Below are 12,814 nucleotides of genomic sequence, written 5' to 3' on the forward strand. Positions count from 1 at the left end.
CTTAGTATGGTGGACAGTCATTCACACTTAAGTCTGAAGCACAGGAAGCCTGCCTATGGTGACATATTGGGAGTCTGAGCCCTGCTCAGCATGGAGAATGAAGGTGAAGAAAGAATTCATGAAGGCAGCAGCAGAAAAGATGAGCAAATCATAGAAGATAAATTCATTCTCTATGATCAAGGAGAAAGCTGCACTGAAGTTTTCTGTAGAAGAGCTTAAGAACTGGAAGGACAGACAACTCGAGGCTGCAAATATTGAGAGCACTTCTGCCCTCTCATTTTACTTATTGTCTGGACTGACTTATTTTACCTTCTTGTGAGCCATGTTGAATATGGCTCAAACTCTTTCGGTTTGACTTTGTCTTCTGACCTTTTGGATTTTTGCAGCTTTTCGGAGATCGTCGTACTTGCTATTCCTCCTCAAAGCAAATTACCAGAAGACACAACATGCCATCACAGAAATAAGAAATAATGGTATTTTCATAGATTTTATTTGACTAATGAAAGCAACAGTGTAAATTGTTGTTATGCACTGCATTGCAAGTTTTAAAAAATAACTCAATCTGGGCCTTTCATGAGGTGGAATAAGCAGTGAGCTGGTACACATTTTTGCTATTCATGATTCTTCTATCTTTTTCAAAATAGTCAAAAATACTTTTTTTTTCTCAGATGGATTTTTGCTGTAAATTTTGCAAAGTTTTATCTTCTGGAAAGGTTACACTTTCTTGCCTCTCTTCTGATCATTTGTCACTAACATCCAACCAGGAGGTCACTTAATGCACTCGTACTCCATAGACCAGCAGATGTAAGTCTGTTAGTGCAGTGGTTTTGGTGTACTATTGCTTATCACGTTTTTGCCCTTTAGGTGCCAACCTGGATTCACTGGAGCAAGATGTACTGAAACTCTGCCCATGAAAATCCAAAACCAAGAAAGTATGTTAAAATAATCTGAATTTTGCTTTCTTCCCCAACTACAGCAACAAAATCAATAGTACTTGGTGTTTTCACAGTTCAGCTGGAACCGGCCTCTTTACTCACTAGTTTATAACCTGATTTTCTGAAGTACAGTCTGTACACCATGGCATTATTGACCTCCAAAATATTTCTCGTTTGTGCAATTTTTGATCTTTCCATTCATTCACAGATGAATTTGTTTTGCACATGCTGGTAGTTTTCCTGTTTTGGAGACTGCTGCCAAGTGCAACCCTAAAAGACCAAACTCATGGAGATGAGTATGTACAGATCTTGTGTCCTTGCTGCCTTGTGGAAAGAGCATCCTAAAACCAATCTGGGTCTCTGGAATGGTGAATTTCTGTCTCAGATCTTGAAACACATGGATTGGTTTGGTTTTGGCTGGTTTTGCAGGGGGTATTTCTTTACATTTCCACAGAGCAAATGACTTGCTCTCAACATCCTGAGGTATTTTGACATGCTAAACCGAGATTCAGTTTCTGAAAGTGAACTCACCAAGTCATATCAGTTCACACTGAAGGAGCTTCTTTCTTAGCATATATTCACCTCTTCTCTTTTCTCTGTTTTTTTCTCTACCATTTTTTTTGTTTGTTTTTCCTCTCAGGTGCCCAAATGAATTTACTGGTGATCGCTGTCAAAACTACGTAATGGCCAGCTTCTACAGTACGTCCACTACTCTTCTGTCTGTGCCGCAGTAGAAGCATGCTCAGCTGGTGCTGCTTTCTTGTCGCTGCATCTTTCCTCCAATTTTTTTTTTATCTGTAACTAGATTTGTTGCCTAAGGCCTAATACTGATTGTCTCTGCCTGTTGCATGAAAATTATAACAAAAAGCAATTGCAAATTATAATAGAAAGCAATCCTGAGATTGTTTGGCATTGAGGGTAGGGGGAAATGCAAGATTTAGGAATGCTGTGAAATTAACTCTGAATGTGTGATATGGAGTCCCTGGTGACATCAAGCAGAAAAAGAACAAAAATGAAATTTTGAAAGTTTGCCATTTTATTTGCCACAAAAGGCTTATGAGTCATGATACAGGCCAGCACTCCCTCAACCAAAGGATGGGTATCTAGTCCTGTACTTATATATGACATTTAGAACTAGAGGTTAAAGGTAATTGAAGTGCTTACATTGTTTCTGCAGAGCACCTGCCAAACAGATCAAAATTTTCTTCCTTGTCCAAGCTTCAGTGGAGACAGCACAGAAAGAAAAGAAAAGAGATTACTTAAACAATGAGTTCTAATATGTTTTGGGTATATTGTGAGTAACAGGTGCAAGAGATCAAAGATTATTTGGCCAAATGAAAGTATCAGACACGCACATACACAGACTGCTAGAATCAACACTGTGGTCACCTCCCATAAGGTTTCGTATGGAGAAATGGGCTAATTATTATCAGTTGACAAGGATGTAGCAGAAGGTACACTATATATTTATTTTCTCTCATTGGCTATAGCAAAATTAAAGGTAACATACAAGAAAATTGCTTAGGTCTTACATTTAAATGCATATGTACTACTTACATTCAATTGTTCCTGGCATCAGAATATACTGTCATCTAAAAGCAGTGTTATAGAAACTGGTTTTTTAATGGATTACTTGCCAGCACAGAAAGACTATAGGCCAGATTAATTTAATTTCCATTGGTATTAGGACAAAAAGCTGTAAGTATGTGCTGGACATTTTGAAGCCTGAAGAGATGCATAGGTTTTCTCTTATACTGATGGATGAAAAACATCCATACATAATTCATACTTTCCATCATAGAAGCTACCCACATAAATCGCAAGAGTGCTGACTGGTGACTGGACCTTCCAACACTCAAGTATGCATTTTTTTGCCCTGCCTTAGAAACCTCATTAGTGTGAGTTATATTTAAATGCCTCTGGTAATGATGGCTTTAAAATTTTTTATGCTGTTATGGTATTTGTTTACCAAATGTTAGATTTAAGTGGCCTTTTCTGTGGATTGTGGTGAAAAGTGCAGCTCAGCTTTTCTGATCTTAGAATAATAATTTAAAAGGAGGTGGTGTAAAAAATATGAGATCCATTGTTTGCTGCTGAATTTTATCTGAAAACTGTAGAAGAATGGTATGTTGATTATAAATTCATTTTCCAGCCTAAGTGAAAAAAAGTTGAGGTGTATTTTCCCTCCTTTGTTTTTCAGTTTCCTAACCCTGGTTAGGATTTTTAAAGACACCAGGCTGAGATTGTTTGAAGTTGCCTCCATGGAAAAGGCATAGATGCCCTTGCCTTGCTGCAAGAGTTACACTTAGTTATTAGTACTTAAGTTGGTCAAGCACTTCCTCTCCTTGAAATGCAGAGGCAGGACAGCACACCTCTTCCTACCTTAGGCCACTCAGAGAGCCCCAGTCAATGGCTATGAGACTCTGGCACTTCTGCCTGCCCTGCATCTGCACCGCAACATCTGATTTCTTATACTGCTTAAGATCTTGAAATGACACTTTTGGAAAGGGTCCACTGAGGGCACATTTATATTTAACTAAAAAAAAAAAAAAAAAAAAAAAATGAAGAAGCATTTATATGACTTTTTGTTATCATACCCAAAGCAGACCAGAGCATATTATTTAACAGAGGACTTAAGAAAGTTTTCTAAAGGCAAATGTTGCATCTGGGACTTAAAGCCAAGCTCATATTTTGCACCAAGGGTTGTGGATGATTAACTTAGTTCTGTGGATGCAGCTTTTGCATAGTACAGAGCAAAGTGAGATGCTAAACAGCATAAGTGTAGTAGGAAACAGAAATGTATGTGTGAACCATACAGCTATCTAATTTCACTTGCTTTCAGGAGGGTCTTTCTTTGGAAAGAAAGAAAGAGTCAGTGGGGTTCCAAGCCAAGTTTGCCTACCAATGAGCTGTTAGTGTCTTAATTTGGTTGTTAAAGAAATTTTTTTTTTCAGAAATCTCCCCTGGAGTTGGTATTTGAGAGTCCTGAAGTTACTGGGCTGAGGACCTTTTGCCAGGTCAGAACAAGGCACCAGTGAGCATTCTGGAAATGCCCTGTCCCACCAGAGTGCAAGGCTAACTTGACTCATCTCAGAAGCCTGGCTAGCAGACCCTGTAGTGTCCTTTCCTTGAGCACAGCAGTCACAACTGCTACCAGGTGTGCTACCCTGGATTTTTTCTGTGACTGCTTTGACTTTGAGACTCATGATCCACCACTGGTCCATAAGACAGCAGAAGGCAGTCCACAAATTGTTGCAAAAATACATCAGTTCCATGCATTTTCTGTCTGAATGTTTGCACATTTTCTCCCTTGAAGTCAAGGGAGACCAAGGCAAATGGAGGAGAGCAAAAGGCAAATGGAGGAGAGCAAAAGTAATGAGTTAACATTAAAAGTTTAGGGTAATTTGCATGTAGTTAGGCAAGAGAAGTCTTATAGCAACACTGTGCAGAATGATGCCTAGGATAAGAAATAGTGATAAAGCCATGAATAAATAGAAGGTTGAGGGAACCTCTCTAGAGTTTAATCACAGGTAAACCCCTTTGTCCTCTCAAATGCCCCAGATGGACCAAGGACCCCACTCAAAGGGACTTGCTTACTTCACTAGTTTGCAATTATATATGAATTGTGAATTTAGAACTGGCCAGGGGCAGGGTGTGGCCCTTCTTAGGGATCACCTGAACATGGTCCATGCCATCCTTCAGCATGATGCATCAGTTTAAACAGTGTCCATTTCAGCTCTCACATCCCTGATGAGCAAGAGGGACAGTACCAAGAGGGGCAGAAGGAATTTTCTTTTTAGATGATAATGGCCCTTGCCTCATATTGTCACAGTGAATCTGGCTGAAGCATTAAAGGGGGCAAGAGAAAAGCTCTGATGTTCTAGAAATATGACCAAAACTGCAGTTACTGTGTGATGGCCTAATTTTTCAGCCTTTTCATATAAATTACAGGTCTTCAAAAGTATGCCTTTAGTTATTCTACTACTTCACTATTTCTCATTTTCTGCATATTTCTCAATAGGCACATCTGCATAAGAGTAGCAGACAATCAATCTCACCTGAAATTTTAATTTTCTAAAGCCGTTCAGCACCCTAAATTGTACACTCTATGTGCTGAGATCAAGACTCCTAAATGAACAAGCAGATTTGAAAAATGCCATTGTCCATCTTTTGCTCAGAATTTAAAAAGACAGGTTTTCACTATAAATTGCTCAGTTAATTTTCACTAAGTGCTAAAATTGGTATGATAGGATACTTCAATTATGAAAGGACACGCTCTTAGATTTGAACCAATTGCCACTTTTACAGGAGCCATGAGACTTAACACATCAAGTTCAAAACCAATTTTGCAACCTGAGCACTATTGAAATGAACCAGATTTTGGATCCAAAGTGGAATCTAAATGTCACAAAGAGACTGTATCCCAGTCCCTCAAATAGAAACAGCTAACATACAGGGGGTCTGCTCTGTGATAGTTTAGGAGATTTGAGTTTGTTTTTAATTGAAATTGCGTGAAGAAGAATTTATAATTTTTTAGCATTTTTTTTACCCACAGAAAGAAACACGACACTTTGGTGCTTCAGAGTTGAAATTGGTCTTCCTGAACCTCTCTACTGTTTCACTTGATCCTACTGGGTCCTTTCTTTGCCAGGTGCAAGTTCTCTACAAAAACCTGAGGTAGTGCTCACCCCTCACTGGGCAGCACCATGTCTCCAGGCTACCCACCCACCTGAATCCATACAGCAGCCACCCCAAAGTCTTGAGTGCCCAGCAGCTGTGGCACACCACTCATAAACAGAGTATGCAGTTCTGGAGGATTCTGTTCTGCATTTCCCAGCACCATCCTCTGGTTCTGTACAGGCTACAATATATCCAACAAGTTGTAGTTTTAAATAACTTTGGTGAAAAAAAAATTGCTTACTAAGCATTTTTTCCCACAAGACTGTCATGTCCCCCCAGTCATGACCAGAATGAAAACTGAGTTGTGAAAAATAATTAATTGTATTTATTCTTAGAGCACCTAGAGACAAATACTCGATAGAAGCCACACTGCATGTAAAAAGTGTGCAAAAATATCAGGCTAAGTAGGAAAATATCAAAAATTACCACCTGTTTATAAAATGAGAAGTGTTGGGATGTTCTGCTTTTCAGATTTAGGGCATATAAGTGGGAATAGATAAGTAGATAAGTCTGAGCTACATAACATATAGGTTTGAATAAGCAATGCATGTTTCTTCAGCATGTTTTCTTGTTCGGCCTTCCAGACAGAACATATTCCGATTTTAAATACCAACTCCCTATTGAATTATATGAAATAGAAACTGCATGATATGAATGACTTCCCTAAAATTAAATTACCTTCAAACTAGGTGTCTTATCTATAAGCAAGCATAATTACAGCAATATATGTGCATGGGCATGTCATTCATTTTACTGAAGATTTAATCAAGCTTTCTATGCAACTAATGCATATCATTAGCAGAGGTCAGGTAGGCATGTAATACTGGCTCTTTAGGAAGACACCTGGATGGATTCCAACTTACTTAACCCTTAAAATGTTACTGATTGGCAACAAAGAATTGACATTCCCCATGTGTGCAAACTACATTAAAAAAATCCATTTGCTGTGAAAATTACCATTGGATATAAACTTCACAGCACACAAGAACAAAAAAAGGCAAGACCTACCATGGCTGTGGTGTTGGCCCCATGGGAAGGGTCTCCTAGGGTACCAGCTGGGGGAAAACCTGTGTTCCTCTTGACCCACAGGTGCTGGGGCCTGGGAGTGCTGATTTAGGCATGTGGCTTGTCTAAAGGGATCAGGCCCTGCACCCCAGGGTCCATCCATCTGGTCAACAAGTTGTTCTGCCAAGGCAGCACTGTGCAAAGACAGGGAAAAGGTGTTGGCTCCTCATTTTCCAGAAGATAGAGGCCTGCTGCAGTCAACTTGCAAAGCAGAGGACTCCCACTACTGAGTAATCAGTGCCAGCCACCTCCAGGTCACAACCTTCAAGAGCAAGGGTATGCATTCCGGGCACAGAAGCAGGGTCAGAAGGGAGAGCAATGCACAACCCATTTACAATGGTATGCTGCCCTTTGTAGAGTATCCCTTTGCTGTCATGTTCCTGTGTGAAAACAATCAGCCATTGTACATGGCATCCTCAGGCCACAGCCCTGTTCATCTCAGTAAGATCTTTAAGGGTTAATGGTTCCTGTTACATTCCCTGGGCTGTGGCTGTTCAGATGCTCCATGTATACATATTTTTGTGTATAAGCTTTGCAGAAGGTCTGGTCACAGATCTAAAAAAGGTGCACTTGAACGCTGCCCAGATAACCATGTGCCCTTTGTCCTGTTTCATGTGCAGACAAAGAATAGCTGTAATTCTCATATGTAATTTATTTTTAAGTACAGTGTATTGCTCTTTTCTGAAACATTTTCCTTTTTTTTTTTCTTTTTTTGACAACTTTCTGCATTGGCAGAGCATCTTGGGATTGAATTTATGGGTATGGACCAATCATTCCTTTTAGCCTGCAGATTCTAGACCCTGAGAGATAAATTCCTTTTTATTTTTTTTCCACTTCCCCTTTTCAATTCCTAACCAATTTCTTTATGCTTTAAAAGGGATCATACAGCTATAACAACCCTTGTCAAAGTGTTAGCAGAGATCAGTTCACTAAAATGGTCATCAAAATATCAATAGGATATTCCAGACTTAAGGAGTTCTAGGAATTACTGGAGTGATCATAACATAGTATATATTCCTTTTTCTGCTGTATAGTTTTGACTAGTTTTGACATCTGCTTTTGGTGAGTTTTTCTTGGGTTGCTAGGTTTTCTAAACACTGTAAGTGTTAAGCAAAATGTCTAACTAGTGTATTAAAAGGGAGAAACTGTTATGGCCACTTAAAAGTATGCAAATTGGCAGTGTTGAGCTCTGATTTCCAAGTAACATTTTATGTCTAAACCCACGTCTTGGTGGTTACACATCATGTGTAAATCAGTTCCCTACACATATCTGTAAATGATATGCATATATTCCTTTCCATGTCTGTAAATTCAAAGTGGACTGAAAGTTATTTAGGAATTTAAGTAAAAGTTTACAGCTAGACTCCAGATCCTCAAGTCAGCAAATATATTCAATATTTCTATAACTAAACTCAACAAGAACATTGGCAGTGGGTACTATATTCACACTTCAGCTTTAAATATAATAGAAATAGATTTTTAAAGTGTTATTCATTAATAGACTGTACTTATCTGAATAGCTATTTGTATTCAGAGGTAAAAATAAAAAAAATTCTTGAATAGGCTAACTTGAAATTCAGGTCAGTTTTAGACTGGAATCTCATATAATTATTGATAAATTAAAAGAAAAAAAAGGAAAAAAAAAAAACAGATGCTGAGGCAGTTTTTGTTCATGTTCTTATTAAAAATGCCCCCACAAAATGTCATTAGCTTAAGCTAATGTGGAAAACCCATTACAAGCCCAAATTTAAAAAATTACTACAACCCAGCTTATTTTTGTTTTTATTATTATCCTAAGTTAGCATTAATTCCCACTCATACGCATTAGATTGGAGTGGAAGATGTATGGCTACATTAACATATGAGGAGTTAAATTAAAATCCTTTAAAAAACTGGCGTGCAAATTTTGCTTTATATATGAAATTACATTAACAAAACAACCTCTTGGAATTAAATTCTATTAAAAATCGCCAGCAATATGTAAGAAGAAAAACTTTAAAACAGAGCAAATTTAATACTTCATATATAATCAGTTACGTATAAATTAGAGTGATATGAAATTAATTGCATAATATGCATATTTGAAAGGCTGCTTATGTAATACCTTGACTTAAGTCTTACATTGATTTGATTTTCCTAGCATTCTGTAGGGTAAAAAAAAGTATTGCAATTATTTTTAATACTTAACAGGCTAAAATCTTTCCTAAATTCTCACTGCATATAAAATCCTTTACAGACTTTCTTGCAAGGCTGCTATAATTTTTTTTCAAGATAGTTTAATGTCATCATATGTTATTTAGCTGGGAGTCATTAACTGACTCCATAAACATTAGCAATGGTCAGAGACAGAACAGAAGGCAGTTTTGTGGCAAGATGTAGTATAACCGCAAGTGCTCCACAGGAGTTCTTCGCAAAACTCTTCTTGGCCTTAAACAGATTCCAAGGCTTGTCTTTGAGGTACCATGCCATCTGCAAAGTCTTAACCAGGATCCCAGTCCTGTCCCAGCTGCCACCATCCCCTGTCACCCACACTGGCCCCTGCAGAACACCTGGGCATCCCCCATTTGGCCCTGGCTGTCCCCTGTCAGCCAGGAGCACAGCCAGGTTTACATGAGAGCTTGCTGGTTTGCTGGGCATGACATGCCCACGTGCGTGTGCTTTCCTACGCAGAACTTGCCCCTGGAGTTTGAGGGAGGGCATGGTAGCACCACCATTCATGCACACCATGTCAAGCTGCATTGTCCTTAGGGCCTTGTTTCAAAGGGCACAGGAGGGAACTAAGGTTATGAAAACAGATCTAGGGATTTAATTTCCCACACCTGTCAAGACCTATAGTCCCAGCAGACTTGCTGGTGCTAGGAGCATTGCTCAGGGCTGCACCCACAGCCCTGCTCCTTCTCTGCATCCCCCCTCCCCTGCAGTGAGTAAGCACTCAGAAAGTCCCACACATAAGCAATGAGCCTCAGCCCACTGACAAACTCAGTCAGACCATCACCAGCCAGCTGCCCACCTCATTTGCAACAGCCTCAGCCTCCAGCAAACCTCCCGGAGTCAGTGCAATTTCTCCTTCAGTACAAAAACTGAGCAGAGTGTCCACTGTTAATGTTCTACTTCCTCTTCCTTGTGCTCCAAAAAAATAAACCCAGGTTGATATGTCATTATTCATTTTGCTTTCATAAGCTAACAGCTGACAGCATGACAGTAAAAAAAAATAATAATAATTCAAAGCATTTCAAATTAGCCCCTAAACTGCTTAGCACAATTCTCCTGTTTCCTGTGACATCCTTGTAATACACCATTTCCATGGCTAACTAATAAGCGCTTTCAGAAGGGAAAGGGGAAGGGGATCCAGTGCCACTAACTAGCCTAGGTGAGGAGTTATGCTGTATGAGAAATCCCTTCTCACTCTGCTTCAACCTTTCTTTTTGGTCACCAAGCATTTCTTCTCTCTGTTTTTTTTCCAGTACCATTTTTTCCTGTCTTTCCTTATATTTCACCTCCCTCTTTTTCTTTGTCATAGTTTGGTTTGGTTGGAGTTTCAGCCATTTCTTCCTTCCCTTTTCTGACTTTCTGTTCTTGAAGTTATATTTACTTTTCTTTAATAAGTTTTTGCAGCATCCTAGTTTTACCACACTCATTTCTTCTCTCCTCTTCCCCCATCTTTGTTAATAATTAGTGCTATTAATTTTGTCTGACAGTGCTCATGACCTGTTTGCTGGTGTTTGATTTACAGTGGGTTTGGCTTGTAAGACAAACTTGTTCCATGGTGTGGTGCATTGTATCAGAGAAATTAAGATTTATTTTGGCTTTTTGGTTTGTTGCATGGAGTATTTGCCACTTGTCCACAGCAACTTTAAAACAAAATTAGACAAGCTCAGGAAACACGATAGAGGGAAGTCTGCTCCCTGTTCAGTAAGGAGTATTTTCCCCTGAACTGGTGTGTCATTTATGACAGCACATCATTTGGACAGTGATTATGCATCTCTGTACCAGCCAGATGTAAGTGCTTTCCAGCAGGAATAATGCTGACATTTATCCCAAAGGTAGTGCAAAGCTGTGCAGCTCTAATTCATTCATTTATTTTTAATCACCTGCTGGTATTCTGACTGTGGTCAATATAGCAGATCACTATTGGTCTGTCTGCTTAATCAAAAATAAGACTTGAGTAAAGCTAGACATCCATTTTTGTCTTAACAGTGGGAACACAAATCTACATCTGTAAAGCGGCAACACAGAGTGTGCCTCTGTTTCAGAGCTCCTTATGTAACATTTCCCCGGCAGAGGACTCAGCAATGCTCTCTGCCAAGCATGAGAAAGGCTGGAAAGCATCAGTAGCTCCAGCCCAAACATTAGCAGTGCTACTAACACCTTTATAAAAGTGAAATGTGAATGAGATCAGTAACAAGTTGTCGTCACTGAGCAAACTGCCACCGTAGATAGAGAGTTCCTGTGTTGGTCACAAAGGGATACAAGTTGAAACTCTGCATTTCTCTCACACAAGGCACTGCTGGTTATTGATATTGCTGTGTTTTAGGAGGAGCACTGGAGAAAGAGTCTGAATTTTACAACCAGAGCTCAAAACATGTCTTCATTTCCATTGGTGATATAATTACAAGCCAAACTCATGTCTCAAATGTACAAGAGTATTTTAAAATTTCTCCTGTAAAGACAACTGAGATATAAATTGACATGGGACCAGAGGGATATTGGATGTGAAAACAAACCAAAAAATATAATAAGAAAATAAATTTCTCATAAGACCTGTAAAAATGGCTTTCATTCCAGCTGTCTTTGCAAAACTTCCAAAGCATTTGCAAATTTTTGTTATTACCTTACCACACTGCATTTTTATTTCCAGCAAATGCTGTGTTTGTCAACTAAGAAGTTGTTTCTTAAATATTATTCTTGTTGGCTTAAAAAAAAAAAAGTGACTTTTGACTGTAATTCTGTAATTGTTCTCATCCCCAGTATTGTGTTAATAGTTTGTGGTATAGTCCTGTTCTCCTTGCAGTCAATAATGAGTCTGCCTGAAATGTGGTGGCTGTGTCTCGGTGTGGCTGTGTGAATCTGTGCACTGGTTTGTAGCATGAGAGCTGTTGACTGTGTGCTCCTTGCCTAGCCATCCTCCATGTTGTGACTTTCTCTGTTTTTGTCCCTTTCTAGAAGCTGAGGAACTGTACCAGAAACGGGTGCTGACCATAACTGGCATTTGCATTGCTCTTCTAGTGGTTGGCATCATGTGTGTGGTGGCCTACTGCAAAACCAAGTAAACTTTTCTATTTTGTATCTGTATTGTTAGTCAGGGTCTTCCCAGTTGACTGTAGCTTCTCTGGGCATAAGGTTGTATCTGTGCTTCCGTAGAGGTGAGCTCAAGAGACAAACTTCTGACCACGGTGCTGTGGTCCAAGCCAGATGAATGGGAGTCTCCATGTCCATCAGCAGTGTAAAATTAAGAGAGCTATCTGAAAGATTTCTCAGTCTTCAAATGTAATTTGCAATTTTTTATCTTTTTTTGTTTGTTTTCTTTTCTGTCACCCATTTCATCTGGTTTCCCCAGTTGAAAAGAAATGAACTCCAACCCTGGAATCATGTTGCTTTTTAGCAGTGAATTTTATAAGCCTAATTTGTTTGTACTTAGGATACAATTAATGATGCTAAAAGTTACTATATACCAAAGGCCAAAAAATTGCTCTCAATGCAAAAGTAGGCATTTAAATGCGTCCTGTGAGTCTCTAAAGTACTCGGGGTGACTCTCAAACATTCATGAGGCACTCTGGACTATAAATTACACAGAACATCAGCAGAATTTCTGCTGCCAAAACTTCTGTCTACCCTTATAAATCTCCCCACTAAAACACAGAAAGCCCTTATCATAAATATTCCACATTTGTATAAACCTGATTTACTGTTTCAAGGCCTGATTGGCAGTTGGTTTTTGTTGTAAGTCCCACCAATAATGGATGTGTTAAAAGTGGGGGAGGAAGGAGATCATTTATCCCTCTCAGTGAGAGTCCATTCACATACACACAACTGCTCCCACCCATAACCTTGTGCCAGTGGTCAGTGGGGAACAGCTGAAGCAGTAATAAAAAATCAGATCAATTACTGCTTTTAGAAATCACATCCCCGTGTAT

The 12,814-nt window shown here is 39.1% G+C and overlaps 1 protein-coding gene across 3 annotated transcripts in view; it reads left to right on the top strand.

Annotated features, from left to right (window-relative positions):
* Positions 1 to 12,814, top strand: part of NRG1 (neuregulin 1) — a 100,080-nt gene that overhangs the window by 73,833 nt on the left and 13,433 nt on the right. Inside the window, exons 3-5 of one of the 3 annotated variants that reach the window (XM_054003382.1) lie at positions 865 to 932; positions 7,416 to 7,439; positions 11,844 to 11,946. In XM_054003382.1, the coding sequence (XP_053859357.1) occupies positions 865 to 932; positions 7,416 to 7,439; positions 11,844 to 11,946 (195 nt within the window). Of the gene's footprint in view, positions 1 to 864; positions 933 to 1,575; positions 1,635 to 7,415; positions 7,440 to 11,843; positions 11,947 to 12,814 lie in introns of all 3 variants that reach the window. The other 2 variants (XM_054003381.1, XM_054003383.1) reach the window with 2 other exon arrangements.

This window comes from Vidua macroura, chromosome Z (assembly GCF_024509145.1).
Source record: "Vidua macroura isolate BioBank_ID:100142 chromosome Z, ASM2450914v1, whole genome shotgun sequence".
Lineage (NCBI taxonomy): Eukaryota > Metazoa > Chordata > Aves > Passeriformes > Viduidae > Vidua > Vidua macroura.